Genomic DNA, 23,241 nt, shown 5'->3' on the forward strand with positions numbered 1-23,241 from the left:
TTAAATTATAGGAGTACCAAACTAAGAGAATAACAAATAGGAACGTTTGGTTACACAAAATTGAATGCCTAACTGAGCATAAAACTACAGAATTCAAATATGAGGTTTTGTTTAAAGGGGAATCCAGACTTGGCCATAAAATGTTGTGTTGGGAAGGAGAAAAATAAATTAAACAGAATGGCGAAAGTTTGAAAGAAATCGGACAAGCAATAAGAAAGTTATAGCTGCTTTTAAATTGAGATCACTAATAGTATGTAGATTTCAAATTGGCAACTGGGTAAGTAAAGTATGACAAGGGGCTAGGACAACTTTCCCATAGGCCATGTACTTTATTATCAGGGATTTGGGGTTTTCTCCTAAGTACCCATTCCCATGGGGCAGTAATCTAAATATAATCCAGGTAGTATATTGTTTTATGTCCTCATGAAAGAAAAATGTAATTTGAAATAAAACTTTTGGGAAAAATGACATTTTAGCAATAATATGTATTGGAGTATATGGAAGAGTAGTCTTCTTCTTCTTCAAGCTACACTGCCTCCTTCAATCCTGAAGATTCTTGCAGTATTGTAGTACCGGGGACCGGCAGGTGCAATACACCGGGTGAACACCCTACTCTTTGACGAATAGTGTATTGGTTTTAACGTGCATAGGTTGTGACTCTCCTGTACACGGGACCAACATTTGCGTCCTTTCCGATGGACGGAGTGTTTTGCAACTGCATTCACACCCGCACTGAACACAGCGGTGAGGCACGTTAACACACAACGCTAGCATCAGTTTTTTTGTTAGACGTCTTCGGGCATGCTGCGGGACTCGAACCCACGCACGTTGAGATCTACGATCTTATCCGGAACAGGCGCTCTAACCGACTGAGCTACACTGCCCCCCCTTGCCTTAAACGACCTTAACCGCATGGCTTTCCCATGGCAATTTCTGACAGGCCAGTTGAATATCTAACTTTTCATTTACATGTATGTTTACATGATTATATCACTTTTTATTTAAGCATGATCGTACATCATTTTTGGCTTTCTAGTTTGTTTTTATTTTTATTATCAGGCGCCTTGAACATCCCTAACAACTTTCGTTATTATAATTATGACCTGTAAACAATTTTTCATGAAAAAGTATTTTTACACAAATGACATCATGCTCAACAGTTGAGATCGCATGTGATCAAACAAGGGAAATATAATCATGTCCAACTCACCAATCTTGAAACCCCTCTGCCACCTGAAAGTCACCTTCTTGCAGTTAATATTAACCACCTCATGATTATTATGTTGATCACTGATCCTCCCAATCATTGATACCCTCTGCAGCTTATCGTTACGAGCCTGCTCCAACTGCTCCAACGCCTGAACCTTGCGGGAACGTCTGTCCCTCTTCTGACACGCAGCACCGGAAGGTGTGCAGTTGTTGGCGGTGCGAGGAGCGTATTCAGTGTCGCGGGAGAGGGCACGGAATACGTGGTTGGACGGCAAGGGAGAGGAGGTGGGGTTGGGACTGCAACGCTTGTCATAGCGAGGGAAACCAGGATCTGTAGATGAGAGTAACAATTACTAGCCAGATCTTCATAGAGTGTTTTTTTTACATCAAAAGAAGAAACAATATTACCTATACTTCCGAAATATTACCCATCCTAATCATGAAATGGTAGCTAATTATTAAAGCTACATTTAGAATCATAGAAATACGAAGGATTGTGTAAATCATTTTTTTTCTTTCAACTCAATCTATGAATATCCCCAAAATTAATTTCACTGCTTTTATTTTTTATCTTTATTTGGGAAACAAAATAAAGCATGATACATGATCCTGGTAAAAATGACTGCTGTACATATTCCATATGTTTCAAGTGAAATAAGTGGAGAAGAGTAGAAGCATTGAGCTGAGGATGGATGCACTGAATCATGCAAATCCAGTTATTCCTACTTAAATGGGACAAAAACGGATTAAAAACTTTGGACTACTTACTGAATAACTGACCGACTGAGAATAAAGGACATTCCCAAAGAGAAGGGGAAGGATCACTCACCTAGCCTATCTTCGGTGGGGCTCGTATTTGAATTGATGGATAGGAATCTCTCGACACTAGGAATGCGTCTAAGGTCTCCCACACTGGTTGGTGAGGTGATGGATTGCTCTGATGATGAACTGCTTCGGATGGACTTGCTACTCCGGGATCGCATCATCTTGCCACCAAGGAAGTCAGGAGATCCCATACGATCTGAGAACGTTTTCAATTTTAGTGGAAGGAAAGGAAAAGCTCATAAGTGATTAATGTTTAAACAGCTGAGGAAGTAATAGATCAAAATTTGAGCTTAAAGTAAAGCATTATTCAACATTTTAAGTGAGGTACATATTGACCATCTTCCTAAAGCCTGTTTCATAAAGACTTAAAACGATGTAATTTTCCATTATTGTATCTACCATGGAAACCGTGATTGTGATTGGCTGCTAGGCCATGTTACCATGGTTATAGTTAAAATAGTTACAAGTCTTTAAGAAATGGGTCACAAGAGGCTGCTCTCCCTATCATCAAACCTTGGTTCCAGTCAAATGATGACTTCATTTCTTAGCTTTTACCTGCGCACCTAATTGCTGTATTAAAAAATACTGATCATCATTACCTATTCTTAATTCCATGTATTTCAAGCACTGTCTCTCTGCTGTCAACTCTATGCACAGACATTCCAGTTGAGCTGTATACCTTTTTTAAAAACTCTGTCATTCTTTGTAATGTTATCATTCTAAACTGTTAGAAATGCCAAAATAATCATAATGACAAATTCCCATCAGTCTCCTGACTACAGATCACAAGGTTCAGGGTTCCGTTGTTCCCTCTCAATTATAGATATCAAGCTTACCAGGGCTCTGTGGTGTGGTCTTCCCTATCACATGCTCAATACATTGCTTCATCAGACGTTGAAGATCCTTTAAAAAAAAAATTAAAAAAAGATACATAATATCAATGATATCATTTTATGTCATTTCCATCTATTTCCATTTCCCAGAGTAAACAGAAATAACACATTTCTTTAATTCTATGTTTAATAAAATAACAAAATGATATTATTTCATGAAATGATTTTTTGTTAAATAACATTATTTCTTTGAATAATAAAATATATTTGTCTAATAAAATGGTCTTGAAATTAATGTTCCGGAATATAAATGACCTTATTAACACTACTCAATTTAATTATTTTCACAATTAAACAATAAGACTGGATAGGATTAATGTCTACGAAAGGATCATCACACAATTTATTAATAAAATTTATTTCAAAAAATAATAATTGTGTAGATTTGAAAATAACTCAAATAACTTTGGAGTGGTTACATGTATATATTGGAAATTTAAACCTACGACACATCAGCTTTACACCACAGTATCAAACAAGATTAAAAACAAAATTATATCCTTGTTTACCTGAAATTCTTCCTCTCCAAGATGAGCCACATTTCGAGGTTCGCAGGCCAGGATTAGAAACTCCAGACCTTGGTTAGCCCATCTACATTAGTTTGACAATAAACAAAATAGATATAACCCAAACACTAATCACACCGAAAATCCATACATAACAAAAAATAATATATAAACTGTGAGTAAAGAACCATACATTATCTTATGCAATTAATCTGTTGTCAGTTTCATAAACAAGACATGATACAAGTATACAAATACAAATAGAATAATGATCTGATGTGTGTTTCATAAATCTGATGGTAAGTTACAAGCGACTTTACGCACAAATGTTGATCCTTTCTTGTGATAAATGATACACACCAGATTTTCATTGGTGCTAGTGCAGTTCATAAGAAAGGATCACCAGTGATTAGTAAAGAACATCTACTTGCTTTTGAAAATATCACAAATGATATATTTCAGTTGTTCAAAAGTTCATGCTCAACTTAACAACCAGCTTTTAATAGTAACCCAATGGTTTTGCTCTTTGAAACCTTTCTTTAAAGACTACCGAAGACAAGAAAACTTTATGAGCAGGTGGTATTCATGGACAGGTTCTTGTTATACATGTTTCAATGGGGAATTATCTTCAAGGGAATCCAAATCTGTGGTCTTAATAGACAAGTGGTCCTTCTATACCGATGGTCACTATAAAAGCAAGTTTGACTTTAAATGTTTCAATGCGGGTAACCCATTGAAGTAAATCAAACTTGTTGTCTTTATAAACAGATGGTCCTTTCCAAACAGGGTCTTGTAATACATGTAATTACTATTCAAGGGAAATCAATTAAATGATCTTTATAGTGAGGTGGTCCTTCCATGCATGTAGTCACTAAAGCAAGTTTGAGTGTATTGATAACTAACCTTGGTCTACGTCCCTTTCCTCGTTCCCACTTGTTAAGAGCAAAGTTCATCCATTGTTGAGCTAACTTCAGAATAGACTCTCCTTGTTTGTTGGATAAGAGACGGCTAACCTCCTTGTGATACTGTAAGTTATGAATGATCAAATTTATTTCAATTAATGTATCCACAAATTAAAAAAAAAATTACTTTCACTAAAACTTAGCACAGCTTTTCTATGATTCAAATAAATCTGCTTTCACTACTCAAATTTGCAAAATGAACAAAAACTATAAGATTTCATTAAAAATTTGCAAAATTACATCCTTTCAAGGTATTTCATTCATTTCATTACATTGCCAAATTAGAAAAAAAATAGGGGTAGAGCCAATGAGAAGTAACAATAGGAAGTGGGATATCCAAGAAGACAAGAGGGAAATTTTGAAGCATTGGAAGAAATAGAGTGACAAAGAGGAAAGATGTGAGCAACAAAATTGGTAGGCTAGCTTAGCAGAGGTAATAGAGGAGCACCTGAGATGCAGGTGGAGAAGGTTCCCTGAATTAATATCATTATCATCATTATGCTAACACAAGGTACGAGGAAAATTAACCCCTCAAAAAAAGTTTGGAAATCTGAGTTCGGCCATTAATTTCTCCCAACTCCCAATTTTACACAATGCAAATTCGATATCATTCAAAAGATCATTTAATTCTCTTTAAAATGATACCATACTTGTTATAATCATGCTATCACGAAAAGAGCAGGATTCAAAAGTGTTGGATAAGGTCTTAATTGAAATGCTGCAAAACGAGCAGAAATGGTCATGAAGGGTCAATAAAGAACATGATTCTTTTATCTGTGTCAATAAAAAAGAAAATCCATTTAAATCAAGCCCCTGCTTCTTCATTTTTGATGTTTTGTTGTGGTTTATGTAGTGATGGTTCTGTGAGATAACATGGTTTGAGTCGTGGTTTGAAACACCCATGCAAGTTTGTTTGTTATGTGTTTGCTTATGCAGAGGCGTGTTTGATTCCATGTTAATGTCGATGTTAAGGTGCATGAAAACAAAAGAAACTGCTGAGAGCTCATCACCATGAAAAAAAAAGAAGTAACTTTCAATATAGTGTCACTTTGCAACTTATGAATTTTGACCTTGCCCCACATTTCAAGGCACTGCACCTCCATGTGAACCATAATCAAATCGTGTAGGGTATTATTTTAAAGAGAATTAGATGATCTATTCATTGGTATCAATCACACATTAATATTCACTAAAACCGAAGTTGGATTATCGATCAAAGTCAGATTTCCAAACTTTTTCTGAGGAGTTTATATTAAAAAGAGGGATTCTAAAAAGAGAATACATGACAAAATGAATGAACCAACAAGGCACAGAGAAAAGAACAAAATATATGGGGGGGGGGGGTTCTTACCTCAAATCCTACTGAGAAGCATTGGCACATGGCATCTCTGGAATACTTGAGGATATTAATTCTCTCCATCTCTTCCACATCAACCATAGAATCTAAGATGAGATTCTCTTCGACCTGACAGATAGCTTCAACTAACTTATGACACAATATAAGAGCATTATCCTGATGGGCAAGAGATAAAGAATTATAATGTGAATGCAGCTCTTACATTCTAATGTTGTTATTTATAATCACAATCATCATCATTACCACCATTACCATTATCATTACAAATATATAACATGAATAAAACAAGGTAATGCATGCATGTGGGTAAATAGGGGCATTGGCTTTGTCCTTTTTTGCAAGAATTATATCTGTGGTGTGATTTTGGATACAAAGTTTGTGAACATGGCTACTTTGGGAAAATGTTATGGGGAAAATAAATAATAGTTATTTGCTTTCTTTATAACAGTACTGATGATCTCGGTGGTAATTAAACTGCAATATTACAAGTACGTATGTTACAAATAAGATAAATTTAATTAATGCTGAAATAGAATTGATAGAATTAAGGCCCCTGCAAATCAAACATGGTCTGTGCCATAGAACTTGGACTGTTCACACTAAACATGCTCCATGTTATGGTAAACTAACAAAAACAAGTTTATGGGATCACCCATTGGATAACTTTATACCATTTGGGACACAGCTTCCTACACTGGATTAAGTTTGACAAGTGCATTAAGGATGGGGTGTTATATGTGTGTATGAAAGTGCTGGATAAGAATAGCAACTATTTTGTTTGATTGGGAGGGGGTCAAATAATACAAGCTATGCTATCGATAGAATCCCCTCATTACCCAAAATATTTAGATTTCTATTTAAGATATGCATCATGAATTGTCTGTAAAATACTTGTCTTTATATATGCTTATTCTCAGTAATACTATATGTAATGTTTTCAATGTTTTTCCTGTTTGAATATGAATTTGAAAACCTTGAGTTCTTCTAAAACCTCAGCTATCGTATTGTGACTAGTCGTCTGTTCATTGATCAGAGTAACTGATCAAACAGTGCTTTATGAATGCTAAATATCTTTATCACATTACATAGAGCTCTACACTTAATTCTAAGTAAGAGAATGGATCACTTACCTTGAGTTCTTCTAAAGCTTCAGCTATGGTGTTGTGACTAGTCGTCTGTTCATTGATCAGAGTAACTGATCAAACAGTGCTTTATGAATGCTATATATCTTTATCACATTACATAGAGCTCTACACTTAATTCTAAGTAAGAGAATGGATCACTTACCTTGAGTTCTTCTAAAGCTTCAGCTATGGTGTTATGACTAGACGTCTGTTCATTGATCAGAGTAACTGTACTTCCCATAGCTCTCTGGAATGCTTTACGTTGCATAGTCAGCTGTGATGAGTGGTTGACAACCAGCAGGATACTCTCAACCTACAGTAAACAACATACAGTGCTCATGGGTTAACAGGGTTGTTGCATTCATTGAGAAATCATCATACAGGTAACTGTGCCCGTGTCCAATAGTTTGGGAATTCTGTTTGACTAAAAGGCAGTAAATAGCACATATGTTTAATAATATCGTCTAAAGCATTGCCTCGACTTGGGCTAATGTTCCACGTATGTAAGGTTGACTGGTGCAAAATTATCTGTACAAGTGGTTCAAACAATGATACAAAACAAAATCACTGTATTTAAAAAGAGACAAATGAATTATAATTAAACAAAATTTTGACTTTTATGAAAATAAAGAGGTGTGTAATAATGATAATATTCACAGTAGAATATCCAGTATTAATATTAATAAAGACACAAAATGTTGAAATAGGAATTCTCCATCAAGGTGCCACATATACTGGTATTAATCAAGACTTAACATAGATCAGCTGATGCAGTAGATGACTTTTCTTTAATTTTTATCACAAAGATATATGTGGGTTTTTTTCATTTAAAATCACCTCTAAGTAACAATAGAGAATAATAAGAAATTCCAGAATTAAGTCCTGTGTTCAACACAGAGCAAAACCTTTGATCGCAGGGTCGAGTTCCATGTTACTATAATCATTATCTGAGATCAATCAACTAAATTCACCTGAAATATCAATCAAGTTTGTGAACAGGACCATGAATCTGCATGGAAAACCATGAAATTTAATCTTCGAGGGTGTTGCAAGAAAATATTTGCCATCAATTGCAAATATTCTGTTGTAATTTACAATTAATTTTAGCTGTAGCAAATCAGATTACACTCCTTGTTTCAAGGAGCAGACCAGCAATCAATCACAATTTACAATTAATTACAAGAGATATGACTGATTTAGAGACAGAAAATGGATTTGCGATTGATAGCAAGTTTCTTGCAACGCCCCATTAGACTGAATTTTATGATTAACTGTAAGATCGATTGCTAGCATTTGTGTTACAGGACCGTGGATGAACAATTCTAAACTGAAAGCCTAACCTGTATATCTGAGGTTGCAATAGTTGTCTCTATATTGGGGTTGACGGACGTCATTTCTCCGACCCATTTTGATTCCATCTCCCTCTCCTCATCTTTGACTAAGAGGAGATAGCCATCACTAGCATCCGGAGAGCTGGGGTCAGAGGTCGACAGGAAGTCCTCTCGTCCGCAGAGGTCATTGAGGAGTTGAAGAATCTGAGGGGTGTTCTGGTGGAGGTGCTGAGGAACGAAGACTTGATAACCTGGGAAACTTGTCAAGAGAACCTGGAATACGAATCGAAATATTTTCAAAAATCTTAATTTCACCACCAACAAGCAGCATGTATCCAATAAACATACTTTATATAGATTACATCAATAAGATTTTTATACAATAGTTTTGTGCCAATTCGGTTATACGACTTGTATTTACATAATTTGTCAAATTTTTTCTACATCACCTTTAATATTTGATTTGTCCATAAATTTTACTTTCGTTTTTATAAGAGATTTAGAATGCACAGTCTGGGTCCTGGTTGCACAAAAGTTACCATTATAGTAACTTTGCCACCCAATGGTATCTTTCATGGAATCCTTAAATTTCATTGGCTGATGATCAATGTTACCATGGTAGTTACCATTGGTAGCAAAGTTACCATAACAGTAACTTTTATGCAACAGGGCCTAGGACTTGAATATTAACTCCAATTTGACATCCTGATATGAAATATAAATGCAGCTTTCATTATTACCTTTATGTGACCAGACAGCTTGAGGTTGTTCATTAAATCTCCCACTGATGTGTTTAGAGTGAACTCGGACGCTATCTCTAAATCCTATACAGGTAGAAGAATATATAGCAAATAATCATGAGGTAAACTATCACTTCCTCTACAAAATTACAATAAAGAACAGTATGAAAGACAGTACAAAGACAGCTTATGCAGTAGCTTTGCTGAGATGGAACATTGGATTTGAATAAAAGAGCATTAAACAGTCTTGTCCAGGAAAAAAATGTCAGTAGATACTTTTTTTCCTCATCTTTGCTTTGGAGAGATAGCTACATCTAAATCACCTCGGAAATTATAGTATTTCCCATTATTTTCACCATAACTGAATTTAGGATAACAGTCGATACTACATATATTCTTTATACCTTGTCCATAGGCATAACCTTTCCTCTTTTCTATTGATAGTAACTGTGTTTTAAAGGACAAGTCCACCCCAACAAAAACTTGATTTGAATCAATCTGTTTCATCAACTGTGTAGAAAGAAACATATTTATTTCATTTACTATTTTTACAAAAATCACCCTGTCCTTAATTCCTATAAGTTAAAGTGACATCATTTATTTTCCATATAAAATGGGGTATAGTTAAAGGACAAGTTCACCCCAACATAAAAGTGATTTGAATAAAAAGAGAAAAATTCAACAAGCATAACACTGAAAATTTCATCAAAATCGGATGTAAAATAAGAAAGTTATGGCATTTTAAAGTTTCGCTTCATTTCACAAAACAGTTATATGCACATCCTGGTCAGTATGCAAATGAGGAACTGATGACATCACTCACTCACTATTTCTTTTGTATTTTATTATATGAAATATGAAATATTTTAATTTTCTCGTCATTGTCATGTGAAATGAAGTTTCATTCCTCCCTGAACACGTGGAATTCCATTATTTTAACATTTTGTGCTTCAGGCAAGGAGGTCCTAATCATCAAATTCGTAAAAATTGAAATATTGTAAAATTCAAACAATAAAAAACAAAAGAAATAGTGAGTGAGTGACATCATCCACTCTCTCATTTGGATGTAACTGGCTCGTTCATATAACTATTTTGTTAAAAATAAGCGAAACTTTGAAATGTCATAACTTTCTTATTTTACATCTGATTTTGATGAAATTTTCAACATTGTGCTTGTCTGATTTTTCTCTATTGATTCAAATCAACATTTTTCTGAGGTGGACTCGACCTTTAAATAAAGTTGACACTTTCTCATTAGAATTTTCATTAGAGAATGTTTTTTGAACGAATTTGCATCTGACATGCACTTTCAGAATGTTGCCTAATTTCAGAACCTTTTCCCGAAAATCGTACATTTCATTTTAAAAGATGGTTGAGACTTGAAAGAAAAAAGTTATAAAGCATTGTGGGGGAGAGCTTTTTATGTTAATTTATCACAGAAATTGTTAAGAAGGGGGTCCTTTTAGGCCCCCATCCCCATTTTCTTTTTAGGGTTAATGACTACCTACCTTTGATAACATCTTAGCGAATCCCAGGGCCTTCGCAGCCCTGTCACGAACCTCATGAAACAGCTCTCGGAACTTTCTACAAGACCCAGTAATTATACGTCTGAAACAGAAAAGAGGTCAAGTAATGAATTTTAGTTAAAGATTACGTCATTTCCTCCAATTTGCAGGAATAAGGGCAGAAGCAATTTCAAATCATTTGAAATTCATATTTTATTTGTTTTATTTTCATTCACTCAGGTTTATCATTGTTATTGTGATTCTAGCAAGTCATTTATTCATTCTTTTTTCACCCTTATGAAAATGATCATGTAGTTTGTTACATTCTGATTACTTACATGTATGTATGCCAATTTCAATATCATTTAACATTATATTAGCAGCAAAAGAGATATTGAACATGTAGCCTACTGCAGAGTTACATAAATACAATTATACCATGTAAAAGTGGAGTTTTGACTCTCAATGTGAGACAAATATGGTAATTGAAAAAATTACACTCATGGTTTCAACTAACGAGAAGGCAAGCTGCATAAGTATCACTTTGGTCCCAGCTATTGATATTCATGTTTGTTAGACTCACTTGATTGCTCCACCAGCTGAATGGCTATCTTGTAGATAAACACATTCATCATCGACTCTCTGCTCAAGGTACTCTGCAGTAGAGTGTAGCAGGTTACTTGCCATGATACTGTCAAGATTAGGAAATATATTTAACAATTGAAATTAATAAATTTTGAATTTCATTAGTAAATGAGAATAAAGTAACTGCCAATGACAATATTTGGATATGAGTCAAACATTGTAGTTATTTTGCCGGCTTGTTAAAAGCATGTGTATGAATGTGCTGTTCATCATATCTACTTTCGAAAAATTTAGAAAAGTCATTCAAAACTTACAATTAATTGCTGTTTGTGTAACAATGAGTTACTAGTACTTGCAATCCCTCTGAAGCAGTTTTTAACCTGTTGCCTCTTGGAACCTTTTTAATCCCTGTACAAAGCCGACGAGAATAATAAAATTCTTAAGGCAACCAGTTAAAGTATCAATCTTACCAGAATCTCTTGCCTGCTTGGGCTTCACCTCCCCTTATGTAAGGACACATCTCCTTGGCAAAGGCCCATTCTTCTTCCAAGACATTCTTGAGGCTTACCGATGCCTGAGGTAGCTTCTGAAGCATCAGCATACGACTGTGAACATACTCAAAATAGACCTAAGATATACAAAGGATATTGAAGCAAACATTAACAAAACTTTGAGGAAACTCATATCACGTAATCAACTGTTGAAATTTGATGGAGTCGTTGGGCAATTTCATGCTCTGTTTCAAGTGTTAGTGTTGGGGTTTGGAAGCATTAAGATTGCATGCCCAAGCTTTATAATAAGATTTTATAAAAATTATCCTAATAACATGATTGATCGTAGGCCCATACTATTTTTATGCGTATTAATAATAATAACAGTAATGAGCAACAAGTATATAGCACTTAATACAACATTTCAAAGTGCTGAAAACTATTAGCCCGTCTTTAGCATGGCTACCCTGAATAGGTGCTCAAGCATTCAAGAAATTCCTTCCTACCTGGAGCATTTCTTGGAGATCGTTCTCGTAGTCATCAATGTCATTGTCGACATGTTCCTGTGCTCTGACATCTCCCACAGTGACAGCGCTGACCATGTCATGGTAATACTGCTTGACATGAGTGCAAGCTCCAATCACTTCCTTGTATTCTCGGATCAGCTGTAGAGTTCAAAGGTGAAAGTAAACATTTTACAACAAATGATAGAAAAATCTAAGATTTTATCAATTTCTCTTCAAAATTATAAATCTTACAATGAATTGGGCAAAGACTGCACACACTGTACTACAAACAGCATATATGAAGTATTTCCTCTATTCACTTGTACATGGTCAAGTATAGTGAGTTTGCATAAGTAATGTTCAGTATCATATAAAGATAATTATATTAAATGCAATGTTATGTTATGTAATGAAATTAATGCTTATAAATGTAACCATGCCCAATTCAGCATTTTCGCTACAGGGTATTTTTTACGAAAACAAAGTGAATTGTATGCAAAGCTCACTGAGGGTAAACAACAAACATTAATTTTTAATTTATTTTTTTGGGAAATTTGCATATAATCCAATGGGAACTACTAAATGTAGCTGTAAAGAATTTCTTCTTCAACTTTATGCATAGATGCATTTGAAAATCTGCTAACAAACTGACACAGTATACATTGAAAAAAGGATGAAGAATATCAAGAATTTGTTACATACCTGCTGTATGCTATGTCTTGAAGGGTCTGCTTCTGGTTTGTGCTCTAGTCTAAACCTTAGGCACTCATGCATGACATCTAGAGGAATACGTACTAGGAACAAATATGCTGGCCTGTTGATACAAGTAGAAGAAAACATTCTTATTACACATGGAATAACAGTCAATTATACATGTAGTTCATTTTTGGTTCGCTGATATTTTTCATTAGCTCACGTATTTGACAACTGGTATCATCATCAACATTATCAACATCAGTACATCACCATCACCAAGATCACCATGACTACCATCACAATAATCACAACCATCAAGATTGACATCATTGTCATCCCAAAAATCATGGCCACTATCATCACCATCATCATCACCACCACCATCGTCATCATCAGTGCCCTTGCTGTTCACCTCCAAGTCACTGTGATCATCATATTCATGATTGTTCTCAAATTATTACACAAAATTCATACTACCAGGGTCTGTGATATGTATGTGTAAATGCAGATAATTACAATATTTTTAAACCTGTGCAATTGGTCTTTCACACATCAGTAGGCCAATGCAACTAACTTGAGTCAAAGCAAGAACTGCAGTCTAACTTTGCTAATCTGTTGCTTCTTACCCACACCGATCCACATGTATGATCGGATATGAGAGTAGAAAATCATTTCTACAATTAATTAAATGTAAAGCAGATCTGTCAGTTGTAAAAGATGTCCTTGGTATTGTGAGTAATTGCAAATTGTGATTCATATTGTATACCATTACACTTGTGTATATTCATACTGAGGAATCTAGGAGAAATGAATAAAGAAGAAAAGAGGGGAGCTGGGCTGGAGACTATACTAGGAGCAAAAATAAAATTAAAATAAACTCACATGAAAGATGGGAGATTCATATCTTGAAACTCTTTACTCCAAGCACCGTGGCTCTGTAGCAGTGTGATGTGGGTCTGTTCAGTAGTAGAAGGGCTAGGTGATTCAAAGAACTGTGCAGGCTTCAATGCCAGGTCAATGTCACTCTGCAAAGATGAGAGGAGTGACAAAAAATTGATTTACCTAAATGCAATTCATAAAATAATGAACCCTTTACTTAATTTCATGAAATACATGTACTCGAGCCATTACAATTTGTGAGAATCATACCCTTTCACAAAAGAGAAAGTAGAGGCAAATAACTTCAGTAAGGTCTTACCAGCCGGGGGTCAGAAGTAAATACTTCATGGAATTTTGCCAACATGAAGACTCCATAACAACTTTGGTACTCATAAATCATGCCCATTATCAAAACAATACATGAGACATTTCATTTATCACATGTATGTAGCTTTTATTTTTTTCAATTCTATATCTTGAACAAATCATTTTGAAAGTTTATCATCTATGAGAATATCAAACCTAATCATCAAGAACAAAAAAACATTTTCTATTTGAAAGGTGTAATCGAGTTTCAACCGACATGAGCAAACTCTATGGGAAATATAAACACGTTACTTGTTATTCGTCTAGAGAGACTTAATTACATATAACTGCAATTAATAACTTTAATTAAAGAGTCAACTAAAAGACAAATTTGGTTGCCTTATCATCAAACCTACTCACACAAGGAGGGAAATGATTAAAATATAATGAATATCAGTTGCTAAACTCACCCCTGTTGATATTCTCCTACTATCCGGAGAACTATCTGCTGACTTTTCCTGGGCAAGACGTATCTTCTTCATTGTATGACCAAGCATCTTGTCCAATCTCTTGGTCATCTTCCTCAACCCCTGGTGCTTGAGGCTGCGGTCAACAAACGGCCGGTAGATGGACGTTGAAGAATCATAGTCAAAGCTAAAGTGGCACTCACTGAAAATTCTGTTTGTTCGTGGAGACTCATCCGTACGAGGGCTCTTGTATTGGGGCGTGCTTGTCAATGCTGGTTGTTCAGATCCTTCTAGGTTGGCAGATGATTCATCATATTCACTATGCGAAATATCAAAGGTCACTGAACGATTTCTAAGGAACAAAGGATTTGAGGATTGTGTAGATGAAAGACTGGTTGATCTTGATCCAAATGACACTTCGGAGCAGTAATCGTCATCATCATGGCGATTGGGGTAATATTCATCATCTTGGCTACCTTTGGGAGGAACCTTGTTTTCGTCATCTTCAGCATGGCCTTCTGGAATGGAGTTTGGCAACTGGGGGCAGGTTGAGTCTTTGCGATCATGAGACATCTCTCGTGAATCCATGTGGTCATGAGACATATCTCTTGAATCCAAGAGATCATGAGATATATCACGTGACAAAGATGTTGACTGGGTATCACAAGATGTCCCCTGAACCATATCTTGTGAGTTGGACTGCACACATTCCCAGTGACCTAAGGCTCCCAGCATCGGTCTCCTAGCAGTAGGCCTGACCATCGGTTTCACTTCATCTTTCATTTCATCTTCAATGCAGGGTTCAGCCTGGACAGGATTTTCAACACAATACCCTGGGAGATCCAGATATGGCCACCACAAACCTTCTAGGTCTACAACACCTAGAATCTGAGAAGTCAGTTCAAATTTATGACTGATGTCATTTGTAATGTTCATCCATAAACACAATGTCTCTAGCCTCTTGGTGAATTGCGGTGTAATGAGCTCTTGGCAGTCATTCTGCAGTGCTTTGCTGTTTGGGTAGAGCAGTTGCACCTGCTCCACATTCTCAAGCAGGGCATGTATCTTGTACCATGCCTCACGAGTGTCAGTAATATATGCATTCAGGGCAGCACTGAGGGGCATACACATTCCATTGTCCGAGAGACTTGGAAGTCTCCGATGAACAGGGTTGGTGTTGCAACAAGTATCACATGCATTCCCGTTCACTTGGGAAGTTTCAACAGAATCGCCATGAGAGCTTGACCCAGAAGAGCTGCTCGACCTTCCACCTGCAAACTTGGCAAGAGTTCTTTGCACATTTTTGAAAGACGATCGTTTCCTATCAAGTGAACAAGTTGACTGGATACTCTTGCTGTCCATCACACTTTGATACTTGAATTTCATGATTTCACCAAAGACTTCAGTACCTTTCTTGCGAGAATCAATGAGGTACAGATCCTGGTCATTGATGCTGAGTTCATTATGGTAGGCAGTGAGTTCAAGCCATAGTATCTCATTCCATTGCATCTGGAAAATGTCCTGTGCCATTCCATCCTGTCTACGGATCCTTTGTGGGATTTCCTGACTACTCTCCTTTTTGGCACTCCCCATGCGTATAAGAGCAGAGAAGGTACGGTGGAAGTCAACCCTCTCAGGTGCATACTGTAGCTTTGATGATGTGGATGTCTTCTTGTGCCTGCTTCTTGGGGAATGTGGGGGACTCACCTGCTGTGACTTGACACTACGAAAACATGTTGAGGAGTCGATCTTAAGGTTTGGGGATGGCAGCGAGTCAAAGGGACGAAAGACATAAGTAGGAGTGAGTGGCACATGTAACTCGGATCCATCATACGTGATGGCTTTCTGTTTAAACTCACGTTCACTTGTCCTATCAAGGTGTATGCTTCTCATCTTCCGCTGGTGGAGCTTTTGCTTGGTATTCTGTGCAGACGGTCCATAGTCCGCAGAGTCCATCTTTTTGGCAAGAGATCTTTTGGCTTGATTCTGGGATTTTTCCTTCTTTGGCTCTTTCTTAGGAGTTCCCTGCAGCACCAGTCGAGGCGGCTTGCCACCTTTGCCACTGTTGCCCTTGCTAGTCTGCTTCCTTGCACTTCGCATCTGACGAGGTGGGGTACTCCCATACAGATAATCATATGATCCTGGATTGTCATCTGCTTCAAAGCTTCCATCACCATCTTGAGATGGGAAGTTTGTGTCGGCATTTGGATCAAGAAATTCCTGTGACCAAGCATTCCCATCAGCTTTGGCCGAGCTTGAGTTGTTGATGAAATTCGCCTGGCTATCAGCTTGACCTTCCTCTGACCTGTACAGTGACATCAAAATAAAAAAATTGAAATCATGTCATTCTCATGAGAGATACAAGTGTTGAAAATCAAATCATTGACAATGTAATACAATGAACTTGTGATAGCACAATTACTGACTGCACATGCATAATGCTATATGTGGTGAAGGAACTGCTATATAGAACACAATCTATGAATGGAATAGAGAAATGTTTAAGAGTGGTGTGGATCAGGGGAAAAATTACACCGGACTCAGGGGCAATTGTGCAAATTAATCAAAAAGAGCCCTGGAAAATTCCCATTCACTCCAATGTTAAAGCTTCTTCAATGTTGCATATTTATGCAGTACGTTGTGAAAAGTTTCCCCCAATAATAAACAAATTATTTGCCAGGTGTGGATTACTACTTACTCTTGTTCTGCCTGTTACACACCTTTTTGCTATTACCTCTTTCATCACTGCATTGATTTATGGCATGAATCATAAAAAAATAAATAAAAGTAAGTACATGATCTACATGCAGGGTGCTACATAAGCACTTGCCCGATTACCCGTGGCAAGTAAAAGTTAGAGTTGGGCAAGTGTTTTGAAGTAAAGACCAAAACTACTTGCCCAAATTGGGCAAGCAAAATTCTCACGTAAAATGACAAAAATTAGGGTCGATATGATATTGACCCTAATTTTGATCATGGCAGGCAAGATAAAATCACTTTGGAAAAAGAAATGCAATAACAATGTAGATTAGTTCATGTCAAAAGAGAGAAAAAGGTCAATGGTTTATAAAACCGCAATAGACCTACATGTACTTTCTTTTGAAGAGGTAAAACTTTATTTCAGGATTTTTTTCGGGCAAGTGAAACAGATTTTTGGGCAAGTATATTACAACTATTTAAAAATTTACTTGCCCAACTGGGCAAGTGCTTCTAAAAAGTTATGTAGCACCCTGTCTACATGTACTACCAAATTAATTATAACACCATAATAACAGTTTGCACAAGGATTTTCATTATAAGCAGATTGCTTGAAAAAATGACAACCCCTGAATAGAACTCATTAAAATAATTAATAGGCCTACATTTATAAAGCAGAATGGTCAAATCATTTTGTTCATAATTTTACAATGATGAAGATTATAAGAATGAGGATGATGGTGAAAATGAAGGCCATGAAGATGATGGTGGTGGTCATGGGAGAGTATTTAGTGATGATTAAATCAAAGGAAGAATGATTCAATGGTTAACTGAAATATTGACACAGAAAACTTAATTCAAATATTCTGGTATCACAGATTTAACATTTGCATTAAATGAGTAAAGAGATATGCATTTTTTGACAGACTCTGGTAGAGAGTTGTAGAAATCAGGACCATGGTGTCTTATGGATCTCTGTGCAATAAGCAATTTTGGGTTCTTTAAGTGAAAATTTGAAGAGTTATGTGTAGAGTATATGTGTTCATTGTATAAAAATTGTGGAATGAAGGTGGAAGCTTGTTATTTACGCATTTGAACATCAGCTGTAAACTTTGAAGAAGATTCATGTCAAATACTGTTAGAGTCTTTAGTTTATGGAATTATTGGTTAAAATGTTCCATTTTGTTCTCCATTTTTTAATTTCTGTTACTTATAATCCCCTTTATACAGTTTGACTTTGGAATGAAAAAAATTAAATTCAACCAATCAAAGAACAGTTTAAGGCATATTAAAAAAGTATGTACAAAGCAGATTATAAATAACAGAAACTAAAAAAATGGAGCTCCCTGAGTTAGCAATCGTGCAGCCGCCATTAGGGGGTTAACAATAAAAAAATCTCCGACGAAGATTCTGCTAGGATCAAAAGCTTAGGCCCCTTTTGACTCTCTAATTTAAAAAAAATGACGGGCTCTTCGATTTTTGTTTTTATTTCATAAAAATATATAAAAGAACTGGACCAAAATAAAGGTTAATATTCCGTTTTGACCTAAAATGCACCAAAACTGAAAAAATAATTTTTTTTTTTTTTTTTCCGTGGGTGGAGTCTGTCGTCGCTTTCAGAACCAAGATGGCAGTTTACATAGTCCAACGAACAATTGGAATCTCATAAAGATAGTGATTATAACCAATTTCAAGGCGGGAATTTAGGGTAAGAAATTAGTCCAAATATCATCATGACGTCTAGGTTACGTACATTGGTAATAATTAGAAAATGGTTTCATCTGGTTTTTTAAAACTTGTCTATTTTTGCCATTGTGAGATTTGAGTCCCTGTACAGATCGAATTAGAACTTCGTCTTTGGTCTCTGTAATTGGTGAGTGGAGCCAACAGGTAACAGAGTTCAGGGGAACAACCAACATAGACCAAAGCTTTTGGTCTAAGCTAGCTTTAGCAGTAGCAGCTCTGACTCTGAGAGTCTGAGTTACCACGCGCGCACGCAGGGGCTAGCCTGAGCTGTCACTTGTCAGTGGCTGCCGGCTGTGAAGCAGCAGTAAGCACTGCCACTGCACTGCACTGGTACCGGCATAGCCTCTTGTCAAGGCCCTGGCGGCTGCTTCCCGAGCTAGCAAAGAGAGGGTTATAGCCAAGCAGAGCGCGAGCCAGGGCCTCTTGACATCTGAGCCGAATTTCACTGATTTCCTTGTTTTTTATTGTTTTTACCAATATTCCGACCAAAAACTGGTCGGTGAAAATCATCCAATGAGAGCGCGACTGCTATGACGTCATATTGAATATTCATGAGCTCATCTTGAATGGTGATCTGTGGATTCTTGGCGAAGAGTGACGACGAAATATCAAAGAGCATTGTTATATGCCTCTAAAATGCTAAATATTGACCGATTTAAGGATTTGCAAAACGATGAAATTAAATCTGCACTGAAAGGACGAGATGTGTATGTAAATCTACCCACAGGATATGGAAAAAATTTAATCTTTCCCCAATCTTTCATGCGATTCCACTTGCGTCGATTATCGATCTCCGCGGTGCAGTGAGGGAATGCTGGAGTCGAGTTGTTCAGTTGGTGCTTCCACTTGACTCGAGTCTGACCAGGCCGATCTCCCGTGAAGTTTCAGGCGGTCTGTTACGGCCCGGGGTTACGGCTAGTACACCTAAGGGTTCATTACATGCCGCCGCGTACAGAAAAATCAAGCCATAGAAGTCGTGTGTTGCGGACTCCAGAAGTGAGATCCCAGCATGTGCTATAACTTGGCTCTTATGTAATTTGATTCTTTAAATTATTTTTTCTTAATCAAAAATAGAGATTGAAAAATGAAAATTTTCTTGCCATATTACTTTCCACCAATAGAGGGCGTACACAAAAATATGCCCAAAATTCAAGTTTTTGAGCGCTCTGGTGAATACAAAAATTATACCCAAGTTACTAATGAAAAATACATTGCAACTGTATGGAAATTAGTAATTTTGGTCACAAAAGTGATATTTTAATGATTTTTTAAAGTGTGTGCTATGTACAGCATTGGCATACCATAGTCCTACCTGTAGATTCCCCACAGGCAGGATGGTTGCAGTGAACAAGTGAGTAGTAGTACTAGTAGCACTACTTGTAGCAATTTGGTTATATCCCCTTTAGTGTCCCGCAATTAAATGAACCCCCTGCAAAATAGCTAGTGGACTCGAGTGGACTACTAATAGTAGGATGGGGGGTCGGGTGTCCGGACACTTTATATTTTTGAAGCCTTCTTTTTTGTCTTTGGATTACGCTAAAAATACGAAATCAATAGTTGTAATCATCTTCTATTTGGTTCTTAATAATATTTCCTGACATTTTGTACTAAAAATTGATAAAACTTCCCTTGTAAATTGTTCCAAATGACTTTCTAAAATTGATCGTCCGGACACACAACCTGTCCGGACACACAACAACTGGGTATACTAGTAGGGTGTCTGGGGAAAAAAAATATTTTTCTTATTTCAAGAAAATATCACATTTTCTTTGTGAATTTGAAGAGTAATGACCTTCAGACTGACAGAAATGTAACGAAAAGTTCTCTCCTTTTACCCCAGTCTCGAACGGCCATTTTTTTTTATGAATTAACAAAAATGGCCGATCGAGACTGGGGTAAAACTAAAAGGAGAGAACTTTTCGTTTTCTGAGGTTCCAGTCTGTGCCTCGATGTCAGGATTCTACCACTCGATAGACCTTCATCCATATAATCGTGGTAAGTGCATAATTTCTGTTTTCACAATCTTGCTAGATATTTTGACCATAATCTACCCTTGTCCTGTGACTGAGTATGGGTAAATACACGGTGAGCTCCTGGGCTCCCAGGGTTAGTCTGGAGGTGTCTTTCCAAGGACCATCTGACCATTCTTCGTATCGCCCAAATCGGCTTTGTGAAACAGTTGAGCGATATCTCGTTTTTACGTAGTTCACGGTTCTACGAAAGACCCTTTCATGCAACAGGCCCCTATTTTATGCTGCCACTTTTCAGTGTGGCTTCAGACACCCTACTCCCTAGTTCTAGTCTACTTGTATTTCGAACCCCGGACGAAACAGCTCTAAAAATAAAAAGTAAAATAAGTAAAAAGTCTTAGTCTAACATTTCATTAGTTTACGAGGTGACCGGTAATATTCACGAGTCATGTATATTCATTAGGAAGACGTTCCTCATATCCTCATGAATATATAATTCAGCTCAGATGTCAAGACTACAAGAGGCCCTGGCTCGCTTCGCTCGGGAAGCAGCCGCCAGGGCCTCGACAAGAGGCTAGTAGTATGGCAGTGAGTCCAAACTTCGCGCATGTCCATACTTCGCGGACGGTCATTATCTCAAAAACTAGCCAATATCCTTAAAATCTGACATCGTCAACGTGAAAAGCGACCTAAAATTACCCTTTAGTGAAAATTTCTTTAGGATGAGTTCAGTATTCATGAAAATATTGGCAAAAGATCGGCAAATTTGCCACCGCTAGGGCCCATTTTGAAGAAATCAACAAGCATCACGATATCACCATTTTGCAAGCAGAAATCATCAAAAATGTGAGTTAAATGTGGTACTAACCGATTCCATAGCATTTTGCCATCAATCTCATATAAATATTTCACTTTTTGAGCTCCAGTTTTTGTTTAAATCTCCACAAAAGCTTTGGTGCGCGAAGTTAGGTCACACTTTTTCTGAACGGTTTGCCAGCACAGCCCGCATTCGCCGATCGGAATAGAATTTTGAGATCGCGATACCGGCGAAACCAAGGCTTCACCTACTTTACATTTTCGTCCATGATTTTATAGTTTACGATCTTGCCGTCAATGTGGTAACTATTTCTTGAATTGGTTTTGTATAAATTATGAATATTTTGTGAACAAAATTAAGCCTGATGAATATTTTTGGAAAGTGCGCGAAGTTTGGACACCCCATCATACTACCGGCATTGTACTGGCATAGTACTGCGCCAAGTCCGCACTCAACACACTCTCATCTCAATTAATGAATTAGATCCAACTTTTAATGGTCGGGACCGTCATGAAAAATTGTCAAGTTGAGCCCCATTTACACTGTGAAACCTCACTCTTACGTATAGAATAAAAATCTTAAAAGTAAAATGACATAATAAATTCACTCAAAGTGTTTCAAACATAACATAACAGACAAAAATCACCCTTACATTTCGCCGTCAAAGGAAAATACTCCGGAAGAACTCTCTGCCATTTTTCCGATTTTTCAGCATGATGTATATTAAAAGCCAAATGTAGCGAAATTGTGATTCGAACATGTAGCTTACCATACCTATGGATACCTACTTTTAGAATTTCCGTGGTAGATGCTCCCGACTCCCCAAATGATATTTCTTTCGCTTTTCAGCAAGTATTTTTGGGCAAAGTATAAATTCTGCTCAAAGGGGGAGGCATTAGATTCGTGCCGTGCTATATGCAAAAGTATGTACGATAGAAAACTTTTTTTCTATATCGCTGCACATCCATCTCCTGTCTTGTTTTGTGCCATTGATATAAAATTTTAATATCACTTAAGTTTCTTAAAGGACAAGTCCACCCCAACAAAAAGTTGAATTGAATGAAAATAGAAAAATCCAACAATTATAACACTGAAAATTTCATCTAAATCGGATGTAAAATAAGAGAGTTATGACATTTAAAATTTCGCTTAATTTCACAGAACAGTTATATTCACATCCTGGTCGGTATGCAAATGAGGGAATGATGACATCAGTCACTCACTATTTCTTTTGTATTTTATGATATGAAAGTATGAAATATTCCAATTTTCTACCTGTAGTCATAATTTATGAAGCTAAGTTTCATTCCTCCTGAACATGTGGTATTACCATTGTTTTAACATTTTATGGTTCAGTCAAGTTGGTCTTTTTTGTCAAATCTGTAAAATTGAAATATTGTACAATTCAAACAATAAAAAACAAAAGAAATGGTGAGTGAGTGACATCATCGACTCTCTCATTTGCATGTCACTGAGATGTGCATATAACCGTTTTGTGAAAAATAAGCAAAACTTTAAATTGTCGTAATTTTCTTATTTTGTATCCGATTTTGATGAAATTTTCAGCGTTATGCTTGTTTGATTTTTTTTTCTATTGATTAAAATTAACATATTTCTGGGGTGGACTTG

The 23,241-nt window shown here is 36.6% G+C and overlaps 1 protein-coding gene across 1 annotated transcript in view; it reads right to left on the minus strand.

Annotated features, from left to right (window-relative positions):
- Nucleotides 1–22,349, minus strand: part of LOC129259678 (mitogen-activated protein kinase kinase kinase 4-like) — a 32,904-nt gene extending 10,555 nt beyond the window's left edge. Inside the window, exons 1-17 of the mRNA XM_064098116.1 lie at nt 22,265–22,349; nt 14,386–16,687; nt 13,613–13,755; nt 12,737–12,848; nt 12,035–12,193; nt 11,508–11,665; nt 11,036–11,143; nt 10,456–10,555; nt 8,948–9,031; nt 8,217–8,480; nt 7,040–7,189; nt 5,747–5,908; nt 4,337–4,458; nt 3,437–3,518; nt 2,871–2,937; nt 2,039–2,230; nt 1,211–1,540 (exon numbers count right to left, since the gene is read on the minus strand). Coding sequence (XP_063954186.1) covers nt 1,211–1,540; nt 2,039–2,230; nt 2,871–2,937; nt 3,437–3,518; nt 4,337–4,458; nt 5,747–5,908; nt 7,040–7,189; nt 8,217–8,480; nt 8,948–9,031; nt 10,456–10,555; nt 11,036–11,143; nt 11,508–11,665; nt 12,035–12,193; nt 12,737–12,848; nt 13,613–13,755; nt 14,386–16,687; nt 22,265–22,308 — 4,579 coding nt within the window. The 5' untranslated portion in view covers nt 22,309–22,349. The remainder of the gene's footprint in view (nt 1–1,210; nt 1,541–2,038; nt 2,231–2,870; nt 2,938–3,436; nt 3,519–4,336; nt 4,459–5,746; nt 5,909–7,039; nt 7,190–8,216; nt 8,481–8,947; nt 9,032–10,455; nt 10,556–11,035; nt 11,144–11,507; nt 11,666–12,034; nt 12,194–12,736; nt 12,849–13,612; nt 13,756–14,385; nt 16,688–22,264) is intronic.
- Between the last annotated feature and the right edge of the window lie 892 nt (nt 22,350–23,241).

Source organism: Lytechinus pictus, chromosome 4, assembly GCF_037042905.1.
Source record: "Lytechinus pictus isolate F3 Inbred chromosome 4, Lp3.0, whole genome shotgun sequence".
NCBI classification, from domain to species: domain Eukaryota; kingdom Metazoa; phylum Echinodermata; class Echinoidea; order Temnopleuroida; family Toxopneustidae; genus Lytechinus; species Lytechinus pictus.